We start from the raw sequence: 27,490 nt of genomic DNA, 5'->3' as shown, positions 1-27,490 counted from the left end.
GTTATTTTGCACAGGGGTCTATTGAGATCTCCTCCATAGATGTTCTCTAGTTCTGAGAAACATTTGCTTCTTAGAAAAATATCTCCGCCCGAGGATAGAGCCCGTTACTGTGTCATATGAATTGATTTACCTTCTTCAGTGTTGTTTTGTTTCAACAAGACAGAATGTGTTGTTCCACAAAGAAAATTAAAAATATTGACTGTTTATTGCCTGTTTGCATACATACTAACTTATGTTTTATAACCAGCATAAGTGTTAACTACTGCAACCACTTGAATAAAACCAATTGTGTATAGGAATGAATATGAGAGATTTCTGATAAATTCACAAGTATTCTTATTTCACTTTGTACTGTCCTGCTTCTTAAATCTAGTGGCGGCAGGTAATTTTTCCTGTCTTTCTCCTCTGTTTTATTCTCCAAACTGTTCAGAGATGAGCGTCTCAATCAGTTAATGTATAAATCCAAGGAGCGCTCCGGGCCGACTGGCGTGCTTCTGCTGGGCTGGATTTGAACTGTGGCTGCAGGACGTGCATGAAGGAGTGAGCGTGGGGTTGAATGAGGGTTTGTGTGCGGCCGGTCGGGGTTACTCAGCTGTTCACGACTCATGTGACATACCAAGAAAGTGTAAAAGTGAAATTCCAAAATAGAAAAACTACGTCGGTGATCATTGTCGTAACAGTTTAAAACAACACCGGCCCTTCTGGTGGCTGGTGGAGAATTAAGCAGATAATTTTTTGTTTTTAATTGTTTTTGTCCTGATTGGAGTCTTGGGTGCAGTCTGGCGTGTGCCTTTGGGCCAAATTGCTCTCTGCTCAAGTAATCTTCACCCGGAGGTTAATAAGCATGTGACCGCTGCAACAAAGGCTTGAAGGTGGGAGGCGGGAGAGTGGGAGGGGGATGCAGAATTAAAGCTAAAGATTCAGACTTCACACGGATTTGTGCGCCGGCATTTTGCGTCTGACCGCTGCGTGAAGTCTCGACGCGATGTGGCCTCTGATCGCCATCGTTTTGACGGCGTGTTTCGCCCCCTGCTACCAGCAGTTCCCGCGCTTGTGCGCCACCAGGGAGGCCCTGCGCTCGAAGGAATGCTGCCCGCCGTGGGAGGGCGACGGCTCAGCCTGCGGGGCGAGCACCGGCCGCGGCTTCTGCCAGGACGTAGAGGCGCCGGACGCCCCCGACGGGCCGCAGTATCCCTTCTCCGGGTTGGACGACAGGGAGAAGTGGCCGCTGGTTTTTTACAACCGGAGCTGCCGGTGCGCCGCGAACTTCATGGGCTTCAACTGCGCCGAGTGTAAGTTCGGCTTCTTCGGTGAGAAGTGCGACCAGAGACGAGAGTCCCTACGAAGGAACGTCTTCCACCTGTCCAGGGTCGAGAGGTCGCGCCTCGTGTCCTACCTGAATCTGGCGAAGCAGACCGTCAGCACGGACTACGTGGTGGTGACGGGAACCTACAAGGAGATGGAAAACGGCTCCGACCCGATGTTCGCGGACGTCTCCGTGTACGATCTGTTCGTGTGGATGCATTACTACGTATCCCGGGACGCGCTTCTCGGCGAACCGGGGAGAGTGTGGACGAACGTGGATTTCGCTCACTGGGCGCCAGCCTTCCTCCCGTGGCACCGCGTCTACCTGCTGCACTGGGAACGCCAGATACAGAAGCTGAGCGGAGACACGAGCTTCACCATCCCCTACTGGGATTGGAGGGACGCTCAGAGCTGCGACGTGTGCACGGATGAGCTAATGGGGGGCCGGAGCCCCCAGGACCCCAATCTTCTCAGTCCAGGATCGGTCTTCTCCTCCTGGAGGGTAAATATAAATCTGTTGGCCAAGTTGAAGGGATGAAGATCTTGGATGGATAAGCTCAGGACTGTGTTCACCACAGGAACAGCACATATACAGAGGAGAGATAGTGAGGATCTGGGTAGAGATGCTGAGGTTGGAACTAGCAACCAGACCAGAGAGGGGTTTCATGGATGGAGAGGAAGGAAATGAAGTCAGTGGGTGTTGGAGAAGAGGATGAAGAAGAGAGGGTTAGATGGAGGCGGATGATTGGCCGCTGAAGGGAGCGGACGAAAGGAAATGAAGGAGCGTTAGTATCTTCATTAAAGCGGGTTTAGAAAATGATGACGTGACCTTCCAGCCTGAAATATTTTCATAATAACTTATGTAATAAAGAGTTTTTACGACGATGTGAGGAATAGAAAATTATGCAGGTTTTGAGAGGTGATTTCAAACAAGTTGTCGATGGAACGTAATGACTGTAAAATGTCATTTATTACTATATCAAGGATTAGATGTGGTAAATAATCGCAAAGACCAAATCTTGAAGTGAACAAGCGATTCGGATGAGATGCGAACCATTTTTAAGGCAACGAACCAAAACCTTTCTATGTTTTCAGCAGTTTTAAACATCAGACTTTTAAATATGGATAAATAAAATTCATCAGAATAAGGACAGGGAGGATGTTCTTATACGTCACTGAGCACCTTTTCGATATGATCATTTCAATGGCCAGAGAGACGTGCGCTAATGTAGAAGAATGGAAAAGCTGTTGCTGACGGTGATTGTCGGAAGCACGGGAGTAACCCTGAGATAAACTGTGTTCCTGCACCTGCGTGGGCAGGTTCTGTGCTCCCAGGCGCAGGCCTACAACGACAGAGGCGTCCTGTGCGACGCCAAGGAAGAAGGACCGCTGCGACGCAATCCTGGAAACCACAACCGCACCGTGGTACAACAACTACCGACTTCTGCAGATGTGGAATTCACCCTCAGTCTGGCCGACTATGATACTGGAGCTCTGGACCGGACGGCCAACATGAGCTTCAGGAACACGCTGGAAGGTCTGATAGGAACATATTAATTTCCACCCTCTGAAATGATATGGGTTTAACAAAACTGCACTAAAGTACTTGTTGAAGTAATGTCCTCAAACTTAAGATGAGATGAGATGCAATAAGATGCAATAAGATGCGATAAGATAAGATTATATATATATAAAATCTTATATATATATATATAATAAGATATATATATATATATATATATATATGCGTTAAGATGAGATGAGATGAGATGAGATAAAATTTTATATATATATAAATGATATACTTTGTTGATCCCCATAGGGAATTTTTTTGTCACAGCAATGCAGCAATGACAACATCAATAACTTTGAGTATAAATCTAAATAAAAGAGACAATTGAAAGATAGCAAAAGACATCCACAAATAGACGGTAGAGTAAACAACAAGAACGATAAAAATAGACAACAGAATGGAAAAAATAAAAGGACAGCTAGGATCAGAATAGACAGCTAAAACCACAACAACAAGGATAAAAACAGAAACAGTGCGATAATAACAAAATAACAAAAAATAACAAAAATAACAAATATAAACATGATGTGAGTGGAGTGACAACAACAAGGATTAAAAAATAAATAGCTAATGGAATTATGACATGATATGTGAATGAGTGAGGTAGTGGGAGCACAGGCCGTCTGAAGCGTTCAGTAGCACTTAAAAAGAAAAGAAAAGAAAAGAAAAGAAAAGAAAAGAAAAGAAAAGAAAAGAAAAGAAAAACACAAGCAAATCCGCTGCCTTGTTAGGGATGGGTGCTGGATCAAAAAATGTTTGACTTAGAAGAGTTTTGAAAAAGTCTGCACACCAAAAAATGCTCTAAAAAGAAAAGATGATATATTTGCCATATAACACTAAACACTTATTCTCACATGTGTGACGCATCAAGCAAAAAAATAGGCTTTTCCTCAAAATGCTTATTGGAGACAGGTGTTATCTCCGGTAAGCATTTGCGTACATAAGTGTTTAGTGTAATAAGTGTTTTGTGTTATGTGTAAAATAAATCATTTTATTTTTGAGCATTTTTTGGTGTGCAGATTTTTTTCAAAACTCTAGAAGGTCTTCAGGAGCCCGCTACAGACACCAAACAACCTCACTTTCCTCAAACCACGCTGTTTGCATTCAATGTTGAATTATATGCTAAATGTGTCAGATTGTCCAGCTCATGGGGTTTTATTTAACGGGGCAATTCACCACAAATTACATCCAAAGCAGAAACCCCCCTCTTTTGCACGTGCTGCCTTTTACACAACTGATCCATGAGGTGTGGATGCAAACCGGCCATGAACTAGAATGTAAAAACTCCTTCATGTGATTTATAACTTACTGTTTTACATTTAAAAGCTTTGAGTGAAAGTTGCCCTGACTGTTACATACTTGATACTTCTTGCAGGGTTTGGGGATCCTCAGACCGGGATAGGAAACAGCTCGCGCATGGGAATGCATGCCGCTCTCCACGTCTTCATGAACGGCTCCATGTCCTCGGTGCAGGGCTCCGCCAACGACCCCATCTTCATCCTACACCATGCTTTCGTGGACAGGTGAGGCATTGCATGAGACAGAAACAAATGTGCATTTCAACATTTGAAACTTTTTTTTTTTTTTTGTTTTTTTTTTGGAAAGCATCTTTGAGGAGTGGCTCAGAAGACACAGACCATCTCCATCCCAATATCCGTCTTCGAACGCTCCGATCGGACACAACGGTGAATACTACATGGTTCCTTTCCTGACGCTCCACAGAAACAGAGAATTTTTTGTCTCGAGCAAAGAACTGGGGTATGAATACTCCAACCTGCTGGATACAAGTAAGTTATGGAGACAATTATTTATTCCTCAATCTTCGGAAAGCATTTCAAAAGTGAAGAGCATCCAGATTTCAAAATGAAACATACATTTCTGAAACACACATTTCTGAAATTGTCATTCCCCTTTTTAAAGATGAAAAACAGGTAAAAACCTGTCTGACAGTTATTTTACAATTGGATGGGCTGTAATAAATAAACAAATGTAATGTATTTATTGTCAAACACTTATATATCAAGTACTTTATAGCATAGTATAGTATAGTATAGTATAGTATAGTATGGTATAGTATAGTATGAGTACTTTATATGTATATATATACAGACTGCTCAAAAAAATAAAGGGAACACTCAAATAACACATCCTATGCTTATGAAATACTTTGGTCTTTACATCGATGAATGTGCCGACAACAAAATCATCCAAAAATGATCAATGGAAATCAAATTTACGAACCCATGGATGTCTGGATTTGGAGTCACACTCCAAATTAAAGTGGAAAAACAAAAATGAATCAGTGTTGCTTCCAAGTGAACGGTTTGATTAAACAGAAGTGTAATAGACTTAGAGTGCCCTTTAAATTATTTTGAGCAGTGTATATACTGTACCTCAAACTAAAATATCACGTCCACCTGTTTGTCATTTCTGTCCTTCCCTCAGATCAATGGTTGGCGGAATCCATGCGTCCCTTCGTGGAGGAGCTGCGGGAGGTGTGGCCGTGGCTGCTGCTCGCGGGGCTCGGCGGAGGTGCCGCCGCGGTGGCAATTGCTGCTGCCGTAACAACTGCAAGGCGGAAATATAAAGGGTCACCTTGGATGAACGTGAGGAGGTGGAAACAATTATTTGCCTTACCGGAAAGCGAGCCGCTTATATTGAGCAGGGAAAAGGGGCAAACCAAACTTCAGAACTACCAAACAACCATGTGAAGGTCCAGAAAGTCCCATGTGGGGTCAGATCAATCTGGAACCTTCAGCTGCAAAGCACTGCGAACTCAATCTTGTACTGTCTTAAGGGTAAGAGTCTGTGTAAAACACATTTTTAAATATTTTGTATCAGTAATTGCAGCCCATCAGACACAATAATCCAACACAGGCCTCGAGCAGACGTATCAAGAGTATATTTTGAAAAATTCAGCGAAGAGCATCAATCTACATCCCTACACTCACCTATAGTGTGTTGTGGGTCACGACCCAGAGAACAAGGTCACGGATCCAAGCGGTGGAAATGAGCTTTCTCCCCAGGATTTCCGGGTTCTCCCTTAGAAATAGGGTGAGGAGCTCGGCCGTCCGGGAGGAGCTCAGAGTCACTCCTCCTCCATGTGGAGAGGAGTCGGATGAGATGGAGGTGTTCTCGGCCCGGGAACGCCTCCGGATCCCCTCAGAAGAGCTGGACCGAGTGGCCGCGGAGAGGGAAAGTCTGGGCCTCTCTGCCTCTGCTGCTGCCCCCACGACCTAGATACAGGATAAGCAGTGGAAAAAGGATGGATTGATGGATTAAAAAATTGTAAATTCACACCTCAGTATTTTTGTTGCTGATCAGTTTACCGATGTTCCTTGCAAGACTACAACTTACCGCTACCTCTGATTGGATGCTGATATTTGGTTGAAGGTCAGCTGTGCCACCAGCGTCACAATCTCTCATGAATACCGATTGATTTAGCATTTGGATGTCACTGAAAAAGATTTTTTGTCTAATTCAAACCAAATCCAATTCCTCACTAGTCCCTGGTGGTCTAGTGGCTAGGATTCGGCGCTCTCACCGCCGCGGCCCGGGTTCGATTGCCGGTCAGGGAATGACCTTTTGACCGTGGCACACATGGTAGTGATTCTCCTTGGATCCAAGTATTCCTGGTTTGATTCCCGACTCCTCCTGATGCGTCGAAGTGTTGTTGAGCAAGACACTTTCCTGCTGCCACTAGATGGCAACCAACTTCTCATGGTTCCATGATGGGTTAAAAGCAGACGAAATTTTCTGCCAGGGATGAATAAATTAAATAAATGCATTCACAAAATGTGAGATTTCTCTGTACATCTGAAGTCCAAGTTGGATTTTTTTTAACATTTTAACAATCCAAATTTTTTAATGTAAGGTCTTTCTCAATTGTCTTGAGCTCCAAAACAATTGTTTCAAGATTACACATCACATTTATTTTTTGCTGAGTTACATGGAATTAAGCTCTTTAGGATCATCAAATTGTGTTGCATAAGTGCAGACATCTACTTGAATACAAAATACATTCTAGAAACAGTTGCATTCCAATGACAAATTCATTTTGCTAAAATTGTCAAGACATCTGCGGGGACTTTTGTTTGTCCTCATGGGAGCGAAACACATTTTGAAAAACGAAATGTATCTTTGTGTGCAATACGACATTTACTTTTGCAGAGAGAGAAAACTTCCGTGCCGTGTCACCTTCACAGAAGTCAATAACCCCGTTAAAAGTCAAATAACATTAGCTTTCGGAAGACTCTGAGACATCTGTGAACATATCTGCAGTCCGATAGCTGTGCTTTTGCTTGAAAAATATTCCTGAAAGTCGTAATTACTTAAATTCAGAAGAAGTGTTTAATATCACAACACCCGGGCAGGTCAAGTGCAAACAGCAATCAAGCAAAATGTGCAGTCATTCATTGTGTTTCTACTTGTAGTGTCGGAACAATAAATATTCAATGTTACAAAGGAACGACTGCAAAAAATTCTATCCTGTCAAAGTTCCGACACAGAAGGTTTATTTTTGGTAGAACAAGCCGGTTCCCTCAAATATTTCCACATCATGAAGCCCTTCAGGCAAACTGACTGTACATTCCCAGCCTGGGTACATGCTGTAAAACAAAGCATTTTGTTTAATGATACAGTACTTTGCTTAATATTGCAATAAATGGCATTCTGAGATACTACAGAATATTCTCTTCACTGTGTTCGACAGGAGATGAAGAGATGGGTACAGAATTGATCGTTTGACTTTAAAAACAACTTCCCATATGTACATTGTAATTGCATAAAAAAACATCACCTAAGTGGATGGTTTGGAACTTTAGTACAGCAGTCCAAAAAAAAACAACAAACAAAACAAAACACAGGTATAGTTGATCTCTGACAAGCTCAGTCTGAAGTCATCCAGGTGCGCAGGACAACCCGGTCATTCATACAGTGAAAGAAATGATGGAATGCAAGAAAGACAATGATGAGTGAGCCGCATCCAATCCAAAACGTGCAGCAAATGGAAATGTACAGATGGACTTTTTTCAACTAACCCTGCAGAAATTACATTTGACTGAGGTCGGTCTAAACTGAGGCTGGGCAATACATCAGTCTACATAAAATACTCCTTTTTTCCCCACAAGCAAATTATGATCCACAACCCTGGAGTATATTTAGAAACTCTTGTCATCATCAAGAAAAAAAAAACAAAAAACAACAAAAATATATTTCTTTTCAAATGAGCGAGGTCAACGTTGCATTCAGAGGCCTTTCCCTCGAATTCGAATCAAAGTGGCATTTGACTTGGTTAGCCTCTGTTGGTGCACACCTGACATGATTTCCTCTACCTACAGACATTGCATTAAATATGGAAATAAAAACAACGGCTTCTGAATTAGCTATTGTTCTTCTATATTGCCCAGCCACTTTCATTCATTCTGTTGACCATCATCACTTGATATGAGTGCTCTACGTGATACAAACAATCAAAATATTCTCTGAGATATTGTCTGAGGTTTTGTTTTTCCAGCAGGTTGCAAGTGCAACTCAACAGGTACAGTAGGTCAACATTTATTCCTGACCTTTAAGCTCGGTTTATATAGAAATTGTTGAAGGAAAACTGTGAAGACTACTTTTACAGTATCCTATCATACACAGCTGAGGGAGCAATAATTGGTATGATGCAAAATCAAGTACGAAGTCTTCCAAGAATGACAGGAAAACATTATGATGCTGAGAAGTAAAAATTTAAAGTCCCATGGCATGAAAGGAGGAGACATTTTAAAGAGGCGGACTGTTTGGCCTTAGAATGACACGGAAATACAAATTTTATTAAAACCATCATTCATTTTCCTCTTCACTATCAGTCTCCTCTTTTTTCTTCTCACTCTCCTCTGCTGGGGGGACTGGGGGAGGTAGATCCAGACGGGCCCATGACATGATTTCGGATTTCTTCATGGCAACTTCAATCTTAGCTGCCATCATGTTCACTACACTCTTATTCACATCTATCACCTGCAGGGAGGCAGGGATGACAATCTTGGCTTACTTGCATTCAAACCAAGCAGTCAAGAAAAAAAAAAAAAGTACTGGAGTGATTGAGTACTTACGCCCCACAAGCTGATTTTCTGCTGAAATTCCTTCTCTCCCTCAAAGACCACGTGGATGTTAAGCTGAGGCAGAAGAATACAGAATTATACATAAACTCCATCCAGTATTGATGTGGAGAAATATCTGAGACAGAAGCATCGCTCACAGTGGTGCTGTTTGCATCCACGTAACTCTGTTCCGGGACGGCATTTTTGGCGTAGATGGAGATGATGACTTGTGACCCCGTCTGATGCCAGTCAAAGCGACATGGGACCACCTTTTTATCCTGAAAGAACATTTCAGACAGACACGAGTGCTTCAGACATTCACTGCTGAGGTGCAGGTTGCTACCAGACACCACTAGATGGCATCGTGGTTGAAGCTGCTGCCAGGAGACCCCCACATTAAGAATCCTCACTGTCAGAAAAGCAGACATACCGCATCTTTTTTCCTCCATAGATGTGTTCCCTTTGTACAGCCAACTTGAGAAAGGAAGGAGTTAAAGTCAGAGGTTTTCTTCTTACAGCAGCTCCAGTATTTCATCCTGGGGAAGCAGGAAAAATACACACCGCACCCCCCGGGATTTTTAGCGGTTGATAGATTGAGAACTCTAGAGAGCGGAGTACATGACTGACAGGAGAAAAAAAATGTTGTTTTTCATGTTTGCCTCAGTTTCCAAAGAACGGATCATTTCATCTTGCCGAAGTAAAAAAGACAAAATTGGATTTTCTCTAGTGTTTGATGGATTTATTAGTCTATTATACTTACCCTTCGTGGAAGATGGGAAATCCAGCATGGTAAATGCACGCATCCGAGTCACTTGCAGGGCCAGCAAAACTCTGATAAGGACAAAGTATGTGATTTAAATTACTGGTATGTATGAATGAAGGAATATGTTCACATTTTTTACCTAATTTCAGATGATAATACTGTCCTCATTAGTCATTTTATAAATGACTGACAGCCTCGTTCCTCGCTTTTTGTCACATGTAACTGCAGTTCTTTTTGGTTTGAATTCAAAAGGCTATGCAAAAAAAATCATCTTTAATATACTGCAATAAATGGGGGCAAGTGACTATTTCTGGGACAAATAAGAGTTAACTTGTCTCCTAATCATATGATTGAAATGAGGCAAATTCTTGAAAAGTCCATCAAAAAATTCATAAACAGAATTCTTTGCCCCGTAGGCAACATGTTAACATCTTTTCACTGTGAGCCAAAGCAGTCAGACCTCTGGAGAAATGACACATTTTTCTGTTTGTTAGTAGCTATCCCCTTCTGGATCTGCTTACACATCTTGATCTTAGTTGTTTAATGCCATGTTTCTGACATTTAGATCCAATGTTGCCAATACAAATGCAAGTAATCATGTTTCTGGTTCCGAAGACCAACCAAAGAATGAATGGCATATTACACAGTTTTGTATCATGAGGAAACACAGACACATCCACCTACTTTAGTGCATCCTCCGTTTTTACAGGATGTTCCAATTTTGATCTCATCACTATCTTCTGCTGCAGACACAGAAAAACAAACGACAAAGCAATGACGCCTGGTCTTTGAAGAGCATCTTGAAAAAAGCAGACAGTTGCGGTGGTTTATCTGTCGGCCGTTATTGATATTCACGTAAATTGACAGGTGCCAACAAAATCCCAGTAGTCGTCCATTAGGTACAACTGTCAACCCGACACTTGTAGTGAAAGACAAACATAGTGTGTAAATATAAATCACTTGTGAAAAACCAAAGACTTAGACTTAGACTTCTGTTTGAAAAAACAATTCACATCACCTTGGCCTGGGCAACATATTGGCTTCCTCATTTTGACAAATTCACTCAACAAAAAAACCTAACAGTGGAAAAGTGACAGTCAGCTTTAGAAATCAGCAAAAGGATACCCAAGAAATGACACTGAATTCAGCAAGAAAGCACCCCTTATAAATGGCTGAATCAAAAAACTTGTCTTCATGCTCAGAAAGTTAACTGTTATCTATTGACAAAATTATGATCCATATGTCATTAGATATTGTGATACATCTATATCCCTGTCTGCATGGGTTTCCTCCGGGTTCTCCGGGTGTACAGAGAGGGATAGGCTCCAGCATCCCCCGTGACCCTGGGTAAGATCACTATAGACAATGGGCGGGTAGATGAATATATTTGTATCAAAAGTTTGGCTTTGGACTATCTTTATATATTTTTTTTTCATACTGATTTGTCCTACATGTAGCCCTCCATCAAACTGCATGTATTTACTTACACACCCACTACTTGTCCTTACAGTGGCCAAAGTCACTAATGTATGTGATCTCCCTGTACTTCCCTATTGGGCAGTGGAAGTCAACTACTTGGAAATCAGATGAAAAGTTGGTGTATCCAGAATAAAAAGGGAAGAGGAAAAGAAATTAGAGTAAGAAGTGAAGGCTCTACCCTTACCTTCTTTTTCTGGTGCATTTTCAGACAGCTTCAGCTTCTCCAGTGCCTGCTTCAGTGAAGCAGAGACTTTTTGTTGCAACCTCACTGTTGGTTCATCAGCACTGTGACAGCAAACCAAAGCAGGCAGCAAAAATTCAATACAATTAAAGAACGAAGGTATAATGGTTGTATTTGACTGATAAATGCAATGTGAAGAGGAATAAATATTGTGATGCGAGTCTTAAAAAGAAACAAGCAATATCATTGCAAAATTAGTTTAACGCTACATTCTGGCATATAATACTTCACAGAGATTTCACAATTTTGAGCTAACTTGTCCACTTTCTTTGAACTCTGGTAGAAGTGCCAAGGGCAAAGACCAGAGTGTGGCGCTGAATGCACTGTGGATGTTAGTTGATTTCAGTACGATTAAATACGCAATACGGTACCTGTCCTGTTACGTATTCGTATGGTACCATCCTAGTCTCATCAAGAAGAGCACGTCGTTCCAGTGAGATGATACATGTATTGGCTATTAAATCTAACACACGGGTTGGACCATGAACGAAGAGAAGACTTTTCTTTTGGTTTCGTGATCGTTTCGTTAGAGCAGTTTCAGAGCAAATCAAATAAATGTGTTATAATGAGTTTCTAGTATAATTGGCGATAACTTTATGGTGATAACAGCTTTGCACGTTCCAAAAAATGAATAAATAAAAGGAAAATAAAAGCAAACGCTCATGTCTAACCTCGGCCTGTGTATTGCCTCCTGAGGCTTTGGTGCAGAGATGATGTACTCGTCAAACTTTGGCTTTTGTTCATCCAATTCTTTCTTTTCTCCCGATGATGTTACGTCTGGTTTTACCGGCTCAGGGGGCTTCTCTTTGTTGTGGGGACCTTTTGTGCAGCCCTGTGGGGAGACAGTCACTGTACTTTACAAGCCAGAAATGAGCAATCAGGCTGGAGCATACAGCAACAAAACACAGAGAAGGCCTAAAAAACTTCGGACGGTAAAAATAAGTGTGTGACGGACGAAAAGCATGGATTGAACAAGCTTACAACAATGCTGAGGAAGTCTGAGAAGTCAGTGGTTCTTCTTTTGCAGCAGGACCATCCCTAGGGAGCATAATGTTTAACTTTATCTGGACCATCTAATGACAATATACAATCAGCTGTGCATTTTAAAGTACTTAAAATACTTTTTTAAGTATTTTACCTTAAGTGCATCATGGAACACTGGAACTCCTGGATGATAGGTACAACCGTCTGCGAGAAGAAAATAAAACAATATTTACTCAGGGTAGATATATAATGAAGAGCACAATGGTAAAACACATTACCAACTACAGAATTTGAGAATTACAGCTTCATAAAAAAATGCAATCGGACTTTTTCGGTTTTCCACAAATTTGGTGTTCGCTGTTACAAAAATGGACAAAGTGTTGCAATGTGCATCCCTTGTTTCGTGGTAAAGCACCACAATATCACCGGCTGCACTTGCTTCTCCTTTCATATCTAGTACCACGAGGGACGTTGGTGAGTTGTGTTTGAAGCAAACTTGACATGTTTAAAGTCAATATGTCTTGTTTCTCTGAGAGCTGCTTGGAGTCTGTTGGTGCTCCAGAGTGGAGTCTCTTTCCAGGCAGTTGTTTTGTTAAACAGAGCAACAATATAAATAAATAATTGGCTCATGTGCATTCAGTTGGTGTTTGTTTTAGGCTGAATTTAATAGCTATATAGCACCATGTTTGTTGCTCTAAGTTTACCACAACTTATTGAGTCAAGGGCATGCTTCAAGGTAGGACTGAATGATCTGGAAACAAATAAATGAGTGCATGGTTGGGAAAAGAAAGCAACAATAACTTCTCTTGTCCTCCCTCAGTCTTAGAAAGCCAATACATAGTTAATTGAAAACACATTATAGTTTAAAGCAACACTTGAACAACAAGGCAGAGACTGGCAGAGATTAATCCCCAAATACACTTTAAACTGCATTAAGCGACTTCAAAACAAAAAAAGGGCAAAAAAATGTACACTTCCGCTGATGACTTTTTATCATTTTTGCCATGATAAAGGATTTACCTTCAAAATATATTATAGCTGTCACTTGCTTTTACATTCATCTGTCAAATGAATGGCATTTTGGCTTGTAAGGTGGAAAAGTGAAATTTATGGATATAATACCCATTTCAGCATTCAGAATTTGATTAAAAGTCTCTCTAAAACTTTATATTTTTCAAGCTGGATAATACCAATATAATGATGCTTTTAAGATACTGTCACACTGTTAGTATGAGAATGAGACTGAAAACCAAATAATGTGGATTTTAAGAATATTGGCTGACTAGAACCATAAATCAAATACTTTCCTTTTAGTATGTACACAGCCACATCCTCCTCCATGTTATCAAAACAATACACTCTTCATTATGAAGATGGCATCTTATTAAAATGTAAATTAGACTGAACTCTTTTGCAATGGACCTGGTGATACACTATGTTGTCTCAATAAAATCTGAAGACTACATGATCACATTGAAAGGTCAACTATACAAATTTAGGGGCTTCAGTAAAATATTGGTCTAATAAACCAAGTTCATATTACCCCCTGAAAGAACACACACACACACACACACACACACACATACACATACACATACACACACAAAATGCACATAATGCACATAATGCACATAATAATAATAAGCTTGACTGAACAGAACAATTTCAAGAGTTTGATGTCAGAAGGATATTTCCACATACACTTAAGAACGGGTGAATTATCTTTTGGGTTTAAAAGAGATTTGCCAATAATTACTAGTCAAATGTGTAACGTGACTTCATCACTTGGCTTATATGTTCATGTTTGAGTTTATGTTCCAAGATTAACATTTAGGCTCATATTGGAATTTTTCAAGAGACAGAGAGGGCAAAGAAAATTTAAATGAATATAATGGCTGAATAATGAAATAACTACAACTAATTATGAATTACATTAACTTCATACCAGAGAAATGTGGAAGAAATGTTTGATATTTAAAACCCCCCCAAAAAAATATTGGAAAAATACAATACAATGTGTGTGTTTGACATTCAATGACAGTAAAAAGCTATTCTATATAAATCATAGGCCACAGTAACTTTGACTAAGTAGGTAACTGATCATTCAAAAGTACAGAACATTTGACACCATCATTTTCTATTGATGGAAGTCAAAGTATTTGCTTTTTTAAAAAGTGTGAACAGAAATTGTGATGAACAACTAATTTTTGTATATTTTATGATGTTAATGTGTGAGTACTTGATTAGGTTTTCTTAAGGATACTATTCAATTTGTGGAGAGGTTAATCCAAACAGATAGGTTTCATTGCTTAAGTATGGTTTTATTGTAGAGAATGCGGGATCAACCCATAGAAATCCCCAGCTTACCCATACAAGGACAGAGAATGTGCCTGGGGCCATAAAGTATAACCCACACAGGTTGGCTCAGCAATAATTCAATGACCAATGTTCGGGTGCCAGTGTTAGCAGTGGGTTACAGTTAGTCTTTCACGGAACCAGAGCTCATAAAGTATAGGGGAAATAATCTGGTTTCTTAACTGTATGTATGGCCAGAGGTTTCTCAAATGTTGCACTTTTGCATCTACTATAATATAATCCACACCCGTTACTCACGATTTTCTGTGTGCCAAGAAGTCCATTGACAGACACATGTTATAGCCTATAGCTTTGTTCGCTGGCCACCTATTCCCCCGCTCGCCCTCTATTTATGGGTTCGAATTAACAATATTACCGACTTTATTTATGAGGATCAAACGTTACACTTATTTGAGTCAGTTACTTTTAAAATACTGGGCAGCTCTAGAGCGCTCCAAAATCTATCGGAACCAAGCTCCGTAAAAGTAAGGTGGCCTAATACGACTTTGCCTATTCGTCAATAACTCACAAGTTAGCATAAATATTTATCAATAAGATTATGGGGAAATCTTGTTAGTTACTTCACGCTCAATTAAACGATTTAATCGGCGATTCAACAACTTTAACCGGCTCACTGTATGTGTCCGGTCAGGACATTTGAGCAGCGGTGCCCCATGCTAAGATGTCCCGTAAAGTAGAGTACAAATCTTATCATCATAAGTCACCGACTGCCCTTATGAAATAAACAACCCAATAATGGAAATCTAATACTACACGGTTAAAAAAAAATCAATTTAAGGTCCAGACAGCTAATAATGGAAATATCGTGACGGGCCCACTTGGCCTGCTCCCTGTAGAAATTTCCAGATGCTCACAGGTTAACGTTAGCTAGCTAACACACCGGTTACATTACAGCGGAGAGGGAGTTTACAAGACGCTACTCACCGTCGGGGTTGTTTGCTGGATCAAACCGCTGCCCACAACCCTTGTTGTAACACAAAACGGACATAATGACGGTTCGAAAAACTTTAACTTAGTCTAAGATCGTTAACAGGCCACTAAAACAAGTGGATGGATGAGGACACGAGAGCCGCTGCTGTATAATGCAAACCGCTTCACACGACACTGCCGCTCTCTCACTTCCGGGAAGTGTCGACGTCACTCGGCAAAGATCGGAGATCGCCGAACCCGCTCGCTCAATCCGGGAGCGCGCGTCGTGGTCCCGCACAGGAGATAACTGATGCTGCCCGCTCTCAAACTTGCGTGAAGCGCTGTGCTTTTTCTTCCAAGCAGCCGGTCCTCTTTGCCGGATACCCGTCCCGCTGCAAAAAAAATGCACCCTGTCAGGACAGTTTCGAGCCAGGTGTTGCAATATGAAGCCGAAAGAGCCCATTTTGCACCCTGGGTTACAGGAACCAGGTGCGTGAAAGTGGGGCAATAGCTGTGTAGTTTTACAAGGACGGCTGCAGAACAAGTCGAGAGCAGCCTCTCAGAGTCTGTGCCCATGCCTTTTTCCATTGCGTGCATTGCCAACGACGCTCAAAGGATTGATTTTTTTTTTTTTTTTTTTTTTTTGGCGCTTTCCTTTTTTTTTTTTAAATTTCTATTTGCAAGATTGTTGTCGGCGGGAGGATGGGAAATTATGTACTTTTACTGATTTCAGCTGTTTCGGCTCAAGGTAGGTGCTGGTAGGCCCGTTGCAGCCCGTAGATAAATTGTCTAGACTGAGGCTGAAATAAAGTCATTGCAGGTTTTGGACGCTGGCGAGCTGCGAAGGATCTGTTCGAGCGAGGGGGAGATAGTTGCACCAGGACAGGCTTTTTTTTATTTTCTTCTTTTTCATTATGAATGTTGATACCCCAATATTACAATCAGTACTTTTTATACCATCATTATGCTTGCATTTTATTGCCGTCCATGTGACTTTTTAAACAAACAAATAATCAAAACTTAACACATAGTATTATCTATTAAGTTAACCAATTTATCGAAAGAGCATGTGACACCTTGATTATAGAGATGTGGCCTGTGCAAACACATCTAATTTACCCAGGTAAAATATATAAATGTGTTGAGATTTGCACGTACAGCGCTTGTTCCCCCTTGAAGAATAAGAGGTCATCCTGGTTTTTAGGCGTTCTTAATTATTCATAGTTTTGTCTGGTGCTTTGAAGATGCGTGTCGTTTTCTTGCTTCGGAGATGTTTGGGTGCAATATTTAGTTTTTGAATGCAAACTCCGCGAGCACAGAATACTCTCTGGTATCCCCTGTAGTGATAAGCAGTACCCGTGAAATGTCTGTGTAAGTTTTATCTCACACGTCTCTATCAAAATTTGAAGCATTCTGAGCGCGTGCCTCCTCTGACAAGTCAGCGTTTGAATCCACGTCTGTTTTTCTCTGTTACTTCTTCCTCATACAGGGTGACTGGCTAATGTAATAGCGAGGATGCCTATTTGGCGGGGAAATATGCTCCCTCTGTCCGACGTCTCACTTCTTTTCCATATTTTTGGCTTTTTTGCCGTCCTCTGCTTCTCCACGATCCATGCCCAGTTCCTGACAGAACTGCGGGCAGGACCAGGACTACTGCTCTTCACCCAACCCGAATATAACGCTTCCATCTTTGAGAACTCCGCTGCAAGAACTTATACCAGAAGTGAGGTTAAAATGGGAATCGTCCTCAGGCCGCCCCGGTCACTTGACATTAAATACTCCATCGAGTCCGGCAACAACGAGGGAATCTTCCAGGCCGAGAGCTTTGTCCTGGGAGACTTTTGTTTTCTTCGGATACGCACTAACGGCGGCAGCGGTGCCACGCTGAATCGCGAAGTACAAGACAATTATACGCTCACGGTAAAGGCATCTGCCCAAGGAGGCCTGGAGTCCCTCGCCACTGTTTATATCGAGGTTTTGGATACTAATGATCTCCGACCTCTGTTCTCCCCGACCTCCTATTCATTTGTTGTTTCTGAGAGTGCTCCCCTGGGTGCCAGCGTTGGCCGTGTCACAGCCACAGATGCTGACGTGGGCTCCAACGGAGAGTTTTACTACTTCCTCAGGAACAAAACCGAACTGTTTGCCGTCCACCCGACCAGCGGGGTCGTCACACTGACAGGGCGGCCCAGGATGGATAAGCAAGATAGATTTGAGGTGGAGGTGCAAGTGGTTGATAGGGGCATGAAACTCTACGGGAACAATGGCGTCAGCAGCACTGCAAGGCTTCTCCTAACCGTGAAGAGGATTAATGAGTTTGCGCCTGTTCTGACCGCACGCGCCGTCATTCCATCACGGACAGAAACTGACCCGGTCTATGTCAAACTGACTGTCGAGGACAAAGACGAGGGTGTATCCGGGGATATAGAGTGGGTGTCCATCATCGAGGGAGACCCTTTTGAGCAGTTTGTGATTGATAGATCGCCTGTCAAGAATGAGTACAGGGTTAAAACATCAGATGGCGTCGACTGGGAAAATTTCCCTTATGGCTGCAACTTAACCTTTCAGGCTAAAGACAGGGGTGCGCCGCCTAAATTTTCAAACACCCAAATAGTTCAGTTATTGGTCACGAAGCCAGACCCGGTGTTGGCAAAATTTGAGAAAAATATTTATGTCGTCAAATTGAGTGAAATAGCTCCCCCCGGCACCATAGTGGAGGCGGTGAAAATCTCCCCGGCTCCTCTCAGTGTCAATTATAGCTTCAGCAGCCCCTCAGAACTAATGTACTTTGACATAAATCCATTGACTGGTGTTATTATGACCACGAGGCCTCTGACAAAGATATCGTGGAATTTCATGGAGATAGAAGTCGTTGATATTATCAGCCGGCTGGGAGCGCGGGTACAAATTACAATAGAAGATGCTAATGACAACTTTCCAGTGTTCAGCAAGTCGTTCTATGATATTGCGATCAATGAGGGCTTGGCGCCCAGCACTGTCATTCTTGTGGTGTCTGCTGCGGACGCTGATAAAGGAGAGAACGGGTACATTACCCACACAATCAGCGGTGAGCGGTCTCTGCCATTTACAATAGACCAGAACACAGGGGAGCTGAGGATCACAAATGACCTTGACTTCGAGTCATCAGATGATATCTATACTTTTGTGGTGCAGGCCTCTGATTGGGGTTCACCCTTCAGAAGGGAGAGTCAGGTTAATGTCACCGTCCGGCTGATAAATATCAATGACAATAAGCCTCTGTTTGAGAGGGTTTCGTGCAGGGGGATGATAGGCCGCGATTTTCCCGTCAGCCAGACCATTATCACAATGTCCGCTGTCGACATGGATGAGCTCGGAATGGTGAAGTACAAGATAGTATCTGGAAACGAACTGGACTATTTCGACCTTCATCTCGATTCCGGTGCTTTATCGTTGAAAAGATCTCTGGCAACAGACAACTTGAAGGGTGGAAGTTTTAACTTTAAAATAGTTGCTACCGATGGAGAGTTGATCTCTGATCCGACGTTTGTGAACGTATCTGTGGTGAGGGGGAGGGCGCCGCCGAGGGGATTCACCTGCAAGGAAACAATGGCGGCCCAACTGTTGGCAGAAAAGATGCTCTCAAAAGCATCTGCGATGGCTCGACCCAAACCGGACGATAGCTACACGGACCTTTTCTCCGTAAACAAGCAAGCTCCGCAGTTTGAGGCGTTGCCGACCAGCATTCTAGTGAGAGAGGACCTCGCTCCCGGCGCCAGCGTGTTTCAGGTGAGAGCACGGGATGGCGATGCGGGCTTCAACGGCCGCGTTCTCTTTTCCATTTCCGACGGCAATAAAGAAAACTGTTTCAATATCAACACGGAGGACGGGCTGATTACGATCTTGTTGCCGTTGGACCGTGAACGATCAGATCGTTATTTCCTCAACATCACCATCTACGATCAGGGGGTCCCCCAAATGTCCAACTGGCGACTTCTGACCATGATCGTCGAGGACGCAAATGATAACGACCCCCAGTTTTATCAGGACGGTTTCTCCGCTCTTGTTTCAGAAAACACAGCCATCGGGACAGAAGTGATCACTATCACTGCATTCGACAAAGATCTAGGTCAAAACGGGCAACTGTCCTACACTTTGTTGACCAATGTCCCCCAGTTCGGTATTGACAGTGAGACCGGAAGCGTTTTCGTGGCAAGCCATTTGGACAGGGAAGCGTTTCCGAAGTTTACGCTCAAGATCGAAGTAAAGGACAAGGCAGAAAGAGGCACCCGAAGGTCGTCGGTGACAGCTCTGAATATAATCGTCGAGGATGTCAATGACTGCGCCCCAGCTTTCATTCCGAGCAGTTACGGCGCTCGAGTCCTGGAGGACCTTCCATTAGGGGCTGTGATTACCTGGGTGCAGGCTAAAGACCCTGACGTCGGACCCGGGGGTCACGTTCGATACTCCTTGCTTAATGACTTCAACGGCACTTTCGAGGTAGGTGAAGTTCCAGTTTCAGTCCTTCGTTTGCCGTGTATGTTCGTTTCCCTTTTCACTGTTATTCATGAACGTGTGGGATTAAACGCCTCGTACAGATCGATGCTCTGAGTGGGATGTTGAGAATAACAAAGGAGCTGGACTTCGAGAGACAACAGTTTTTCAACTTGACTTTACTTGCCGAGGACAGGGGAGTACCCAGCCTCGGGAGTCAAACATTTATGGAGGTGGAGGTACAATCTGATTACACACACATGCACGCACACACACACACGCACATGCACGCACACATGCAGAGAATTACCGGCAAGTTTAATTAAAAGTTTCATATAAACGCTTCTATTAAAGGTAATGGATCTGTAGCCACCGCCAGAAAAATTACCAAACCAAATGGGCAAAATGAGACCGATGCTCTCGTCTGATTTGGTATTCTGTATTTTTTATGGAAATCATGGCACACTATTGCCGTCTTTAACATTCAGTTGAATCCAGTTTCCATTTTAACGGAAGGCCAAAATCTTAATCATGTCACGGGCATGAACTATTTATATTTAATATGGAATTAAAGCCAATAATCAATAGCTCTATTATTCGCTTTTTTTTGTCATAACACTCACATTGAGTATATTTCCTTGTGTTTTTCTGTCAAAAATTATTGAATCATTGCTTTTCCTTAGGTGGTGGATGTCAATGAAAATTTGTACGCGCCCTACTTCTCCGACTTTGCTGTGAGAGGCTCGGTGAAGGAGAACTCTCGTGCAGGCACCAGCGTCCTGACGGTCAGCGCTAAGGATGATGACAAGGGTAGAGATGGCATGCTGCGGTATTCTGTCAAAGGAGGCAGCGGACTGGGCACTTTCACCATCGATGAAGACACAGGTGTGATGAAGAAATCAATTTCAAAACTTATTTATGTCAAGTAAAATTCTAATAACTTGCGTGACTCGACTGGATTATTTCTACTTACCGGAAATCATTGCATATTATCGACAGGGAAATCCTTCTTCGCCGCCGCTCAAGACAGTGTTCAGCTGTTGATTAGTTTTGAGTTTTGCTTCAATCGTGAACGTGCCACTTTGCAACGGGTCGGTAACGTGACTCATAGAAAGCCTCTCAAGTTAATTGCATGATATTACTTTTACGGGCCGAAATGAGGGAGCGCCAAAGCTACCGTCAGTGTGTCGATAGGGTCTCATGTGGAAACTGTGTACTGGGAGATCATTACCATAATGAGGGCAGCATGGCAGCTACACTGGCTGGGCCTCAGGGCGCACAGTACAACTGATCCATTACTTTGTGGACAGCATTGATCAAGTCTTTTTTTCTGCAAAGCAACTCTGTTCTTTCCGAGTCCAGTAGAATGTACGCGACTTACCCGAGGACTACTGACCCCGACAAGAGTGTAGTTTTTCTGCGGCTGAAAACATGGTGATCCAAATGAGAAGGAGTGACTCACTCACCCGGTAACGAAATGAATGGAATAGCCAATATGGAAATAGCACAGCACACATTAGCCCTTTGAGGCTCATTTTTGGATGTATTGGCAGAGACATTTGGATATTGTTTTTGAGACTCTGATGAGACTCAATGACAGACGCACACTTTGTGTGAGAGGAAAAAAGAAGGAGGAACAGAATATAGTTTTTCATGCAGCAAGGGGCTCTTTATCTTTTTTATTAATCTAAATGATAACATCAGACCGAATTTTCCATCAGGCTATTTTCTCTGTTTACATCAGCTTATACAGATATTTTGATATAAAAATTTACGTTGGTTCAACAGCCAGGTCAATATTTTATGCATAAAACATCTGATGACTTTGGTGTACATCCATACGTCTCACTTAGTTCAGTCAGTTACAAGATTTCAATCTAAATTGCCAATTTTTGTGCAATATCTTTCTGGGGTTAAATTGATCTTTCTGATGAGCAATGTGTGTGTTTCTTGTTTTTAAATTGCTGCCCTTTAGTTGTGAAATTGAACCCGCTAGATGGATCTATTTTTTATGCGAGACTTTGATTTTTCTGTCATTAATTAGCGTTAATCTGATGTCGCAGCTGTAAATACTGCCTCTTTGAAGACGTGTCAGAACTGGCCTATAAAAATATATATTTTAAGTCAGAGACATATTTGTTGAATAATACACATTTCACACCTTTGCAGATAGTACTGAGGCACTCAGAATGTCAAGAATATGGAGTGATTTATTGATATTGAAACTATTTTCCTATTGATGATTTGTTTTGGCTCCAGAAATGGTTGCATCGGTACCAAACTACTGTTGGAGAAACTGAACTGTATCATTCTTAGATAAATTAAGAAGACTTTTCTAAAATAGTTCAACTTCTATAAATGGAAAAGTTGCTCTTGAGAAATGATCATATCTGATTGCGTGATTTGCATTTATTACTTCTCCAGTACAGGAACATGGCCCCGAGTGGCAAATAAATATTGACTCGGTCTGATTCTTTCCCGACAAATACCAAGCAGTTCTATATATTTTAAATTTGTATGAGACGGTGAGCAGATACATGTGAAAACTTTTCAACTCGGACTTGTTGTAGACCCTGTCTCTGTCCATGGTGCTGATGCTCTTAACCCTTCTTCGCCGAAACCTTAATTCCCAAATTTAGAGCCCCATTCGCTCATATCCTCTCACTGCTTAAAGGCTCCACTCCATGTTAGTATTCTGTTACCGCCGTTAACAGAACATCACTGTGCAAAGCTTTGACTCACGTACTTTTCGTCATTTTTACATTTAAAGAATGCATTTTGGTTGAATCGAAGAAAAATCCTGTTTAGTTAAACCTTATATCCAAATCTCTCCATTATGATCCGATCAAATGAACTTGTAAATTCTGTAACTTTATCGGTACAAAAAGTACCAACAGAAAGCTAATTTCTGCTTCTGAATGTAAAGTATGGACAAATGAATTTAGAAACGCCTTCTCAAACCTCAACTGCAGAAAAGAGGGAAAAGGTTTGTTGAAATTCGACATTTTTCCATCATTTTTTTTTTTTTTTATCATTAGATATAAAATCTATAGTAAAGCACTTTGTGAAAATCAATGATCGCTTGCACCGACGTAGTGACCTTTAGCAAAACACACATTAAAAAAATGCAAGCTTAAGAACTTCTTATTATTTCCAGAGCAAATGACAGCACGGCTCTTCTGAATTTGATCTTGACCCCTTGTCACACCCGTCACTACTGTACATGACTTGCACTGGAGGCCTGTATTGACGTTCAACCGGGCTAATTAGTATTGAATGGATATGGGAGAGAAAGTGAGAGAGCTGTAAATGGACAGAGAGAGAATCTTTCTGGCCACCATTTTCATAGTTTCTCTCTAGATGTCGTACAATTCCAGCTATTAACAATTGTACATAGCGAGTGTTTCAGGACACAGACCGATCCCTGCATGGCAGGTTTATTTACGTTTTTATTACATTCTCAATACAGAGAATCCCACTCAGTGAGAAAGTTAACTGAGTGCAGATTTTCCAGGGGAAATCAGAGTGCTTGTTAGAGCAGAAAGTGGAATGAGATGGGAGAGGAAGTGAAGCGAGGAGAGGAAGGGAGAGGATGCAAGGGAGTCTGGAGTACATAAAAAGTGTCAGTGAAGAAAATCTGTCTTCCCCCAATGTCTTGTTCTGATATTTTTTTTTCCCCATTGTTTTTCAAGTTAAAGCTTCTGTTGTTATTTTTTCCTTCCTTATTTCAAGCGAGAGCATGCAGCAAGAGTAAAGCGAGTTTCCTCTTGTTCCATTTCTACTTGTGCATGGGAGTCAGTACCGTCACGTGTGGAACAAGTAGTAATACTCGGTCCGCTCGGCATGCATTTAGCTGCCACGTTGAGTGATGCTGCTCTGACTGCTTGTCAATCTGTGGCTCTTAGTGCCAAAACAAATGTGAAAAAGAGAGGCAGGCATGGACAGTGAGAGAAATGGAAATGGACACAAAGACTGAAAGGTCCGTTTTATTTCATCCCCTTTCGGAGGGTCGCTTTCAATTTTTAGAATATGACTTTCTATGAGGTTCTAATAAACAGCTAATGTATTACCTGCTTTTGATACACGGTATGGGTTCAACAGCACTGGACAATTCTCATTGCTCATTTATTCATTTAAGTTCATTTCGTCCGCAAATGGCCCTGATTGGTTGAGAAATTATGCCATATTGTCATGGGTAAATTAGCAGTCACCTTTGAAAAGTGGCAAAATGGGACTTACAGCATCAGTAATTAGTTACACAAATAATATCTAGAAATGATTAGAGTGAATTGTGAATAATGAGCTTGAAAAAAATTGAAGCTCCTCCGTGCTGCTCATCATCATTGTATGACAGACCCGGGCATTTTACGGCCACATCAGGCCCGTTATGCTTTTTTATCCGTCCCGTCAAACAATTTTCTTTAAATCTCTTAATCGATCAAATGAATGTCGAAACTTTTTTCATTTTATTCAATTTTGTATGGATGATTACATACAAAATAATGTCGGTACTTTTATATGATCATTAATTATTTTAAAGTTGAAATAAAATGCTAAAAAATGTAAATATTTAAGTTTCAATTTTCATTTTGTTCAATTTACATGATACGCAGTTGGCCCGCGCATAAAAGTTAAATAAGAAATATGGCCCGCCAGCCAAAATAATTGCCCACCCCTGTTGTATGACAATGTTGATTTTTTTTTTTTTTTACCCCCCACCCAACACACTTGCTCTTGCCAGCTTTTCTAACTGGGGAATAGTTTTTTCTTCCTTATTTTATTTTCATTTTGCACCTCTCTACAGCTGTTGAAAATGCACCGTCGACAGCAGTTAAATGAAAAGATAATCTTTCCAGTAGTGAAATATGTCTTTAAGATGACTCACCCCTGTGTGGGTGGAAAGCATACAGGCTATCAGATAATAAGTAGGATATTCTCTGGCTTAAACCCTTAGCACGCCAACACTTTAAAACAAAAATTGGTATTCTTGTCATTGATATGGAGGATAGCAAGCCCTGCAATTTCTCATTGGGTAGCTGTCAGAGGCCACTGTTACTCCATTAATGTGTTTTCAAGCTCCGTGATTTGTCACAGTCAAGTTCGAGCGGGTAAACAGAGTTTGAGAAAGCATTATGTTCGACATTAGTTAAATAAAATTAACGGGCAATAATTTGACGTCACCTTATCATCCACAAAAGGAGCAATGGCGTCTATATGATGCGGAGATGTTAATATTCTCCTCGACGAGCAATTGATGGATTGTTTGACATGGTGGCATTACAGATGGTATAATTCTGCAGAATTAACAAGATAGCGGAATCACAAAATGTTATTCTGAAATCAGCAAGTAAATACAGAATGATGTGAACTTAAAAATCCCAAAGACCTCTAGATTAGGAAATATGCCGTGACCATTCAGTATTTTTGTTCACTCTTTGAAGTGCGTTATTTATGGTGAGAATGGATGCTGTCAAGTGGGATTTATATTGAACTCTCCGAATAGAGCCTGTCAGTCTCCAAGTTCAAAGAGCCTGAAACAGCCGGCTCCGTTTTCCTTGTCTCTCTCCGTCGAGTTATCTGACAGAGACGGGATGCGGTTTGAAAAGGACGCGGTCAAGGACAAAACAAGATGCTGTTCTGAAAGCGCTTTTACTATGCAGGTCCCGGGCCGCTGCTCGGTCATTATGTCACTCACTCTGTTTGGTGATAATTTAACACCTTTGCCATGACATATTTGTTATTCATTCATTTATGTATGTCGTAGGATTGCTAGCGGTGCTTAGTTATGCAGAAAATATTAATGTAATTCCTTATCTATTCAAAGCTCAGTCTGGCAACATCAATGAGTCGCTTCCACATAATTTTCCCTCATGCAAGAAAGTTTTTTTTTTTTTTTTTTTTTTTTTTTGTGAATGGATCCTTATTGCCACCTCATTTGGCAGAAAAGGCTTATGTTCATTGTTGGCTTTTTCTTACTGTGCTACAAAGTCTTAAACGGATGTCGATAAAATAAGACAGGCTACGTTAAGATCAGAAAAAAAACAAACTCATAAGATAAAATGCCATATGTACGTATGACACTGTTATATACATAAGCTCATTATATAAACGAAGCAAATGATTTCATTTTGCAGACGTCACAACAGCTTCCCAGGTCACTTAGATCAATCTCTGCTCTTCCACTGGGTCTGTTGACGTGCGTCCGAGCTTACAGTACATCTCTATGAAAACGCAAAATATATTCACACACAATATGTGAGGAAATTGTTGAATCCTAACGCATGGTGTCGGATATCGGATAAATTTAAATCAACTATGTCACTCACAATTGTGTCTCAATTATATCCGTAGGGAAAGAATGGACCCTTAAGCTTTAAGTGTGAATTTACACACATGCATGTGTGTGTGTGAGTCTTTTTTTGAATATCTTTATGGACAGTTTTGCTTTGTTGATCTGAATAATGGAGGCAATCATGTGTCACCCATTGTAAGCGAACTCTTTGTCCTTTAAGAGGTGACCAAATCTGTCAGCTATTCGTCTTCCTCAAGGCCACCGAACGCGCGACGGACGACGTGTCTCGGCGGCCACGCTTTTTGTTATTTCCATCTTTACATGCGCCGTGGAGGCGCTCGGGCTAGATTTGGCATTAAGCAGAAAACAGCAGACGCGGCATGGAACAGGGTTTGAACTCGCGGCGGTGGAAAAAATACCACAGAAGGGAAAATACCACAATGATTACTTTAGGAGGCATAGAAAGCAAAGGATTTTTTTTTTTTTAGGTTCAATCTTGGCTATCACCCACCGCCCCTCATATGTTTGTTCAAAAATAAAATAAATGCATTTGTTTTTTTTGTTTTAACAGGAGTTATTTATACAGCTGGGATCCTGGATTGTGAGACCAAGGACTCGTACTGGCTCACAGTTTACGCGGCAGACAAAGGGGTCACGCCCCTGTCATCTTCTGTCGAGGTCTTCATCCAGGTACTTGCATTCTGTGCCCCATTTTCAGATGAAATCATGCAGGCTTTAATAGTATTTATAAAACAGAAATATCTCTAAATTTTGGTTCTGAGAGATAAGGATCAAATGATCCATTTGCCGGTTACAGAATCAGTGATTTGCCAAATAAACATTATCTGTGGAAAAAAAAAAAGCACGTGTGGAAAGTTGTAGAGCAATAAAAGTGATATATCAGCCATGACTTGCACGTAGCTGCTCACAATTCTGAATGTAACAATTCACTTTGGCTGCTCTTGATTTTGATCCAAACACATTACATTAGAAATGATGGAGACAAAAACTG

General features: G+C 41.5%; 3 protein-coding genes across 4 annotated transcripts in view; 2 read left to right on the top strand and 1 right to left on the bottom strand.

Moving 5' to 3' along the window:
- Window positions 1–985: 985 nt before the first annotated feature.
- On the top strand, window positions 986–5,589 carry LOC147216710 (tyrosinase-like). Its single transcript, XM_086176612.1, has 5 exons — window positions 986–1,807; window positions 2,626–2,842; window positions 4,254–4,401; window positions 4,484–4,665; window positions 5,324–5,589. Exons 1-5 carry the CDS (start codon window positions 986–988, stop codon window positions 5,587–5,589), a joined length of 1,635 nt encoding a protein of 544 aa, XP_086032738.1.
- Window positions 5,590–6,846: 1,257 nt separating this feature from the next.
- chordc1b (cysteine and histidine-rich domain (CHORD) containing 1b) lies at window positions 6,847–15,901 on the bottom strand. 2 transcript variants are annotated; one of them, XM_086177319.1, is made up of 11 exons: window positions 15,729–15,901; window positions 12,583–12,632; window positions 12,426–12,482; window positions 12,116–12,276; window positions 11,388–11,488; window positions 10,409–10,464; window positions 9,722–9,792; window positions 9,392–9,497; window positions 9,120–9,239; window positions 8,974–9,036; window positions 6,847–8,878 (listed from the first exon to the last, which is right to left on the bottom strand). In XM_086177319.1, exons 1-11 carry the CDS (start codon window positions 15,790–15,792, stop codon window positions 8,705–8,707), a joined length of 1,023 nt encoding a protein of 340 aa, XP_086033445.1. In that variant the 5' UTR covers window positions 15,793–15,901; the 3' UTR covers window positions 6,847–8,704. The 2 variants fall into 2 exon arrangements, with proteins under 2 accessions (XP_086033445.1, XP_086033444.1); XM_086177318.1 differs by having other exon boundaries at window positions 6,848–8,878; window positions 10,409–10,467.
- Window positions 15,902–17,206: 1,305 nt separating this feature from the next.
- The window catches only part of fat3b (FAT atypical cadherin 3b), a 70,491-nt gene continuing 60,207 nt past the window's right edge, over window positions 17,207–27,490 (top strand). The window contains exons 1-4 of the mRNA XM_086176675.1: window positions 17,207–20,192; window positions 20,291–20,425; window positions 20,870–21,071; window positions 27,050–27,168. Of these exons, the coding sequence (XP_086032801.1) occupies window positions 17,229–20,192; window positions 20,291–20,425; window positions 20,870–21,071; window positions 27,050–27,168 (3,420 nt within the window). The 5' untranslated portion in view covers window positions 17,207–17,228. The remainder of the gene's footprint in view (window positions 20,193–20,290; window positions 20,426–20,869; window positions 21,072–27,049; window positions 27,169–27,490) is intronic.

This window comes from Fistularia commersonii, chromosome 29, assembly GCF_037954325.1.
Source record: "Fistularia commersonii isolate RoL2024-O1a breed Wild chromosome 29, RoL_Fcom_v1.0, whole genome shotgun sequence".
Taxonomy (NCBI): Eukaryota; Metazoa; Chordata; class Actinopteri; order Syngnathiformes; family Fistulariidae; genus Fistularia; species Fistularia commersonii.
The sequence above is the reverse complement of the archived record's forward strand: the minus strand, read 5'-3'. Positions and strand labels throughout refer to the sequence as shown.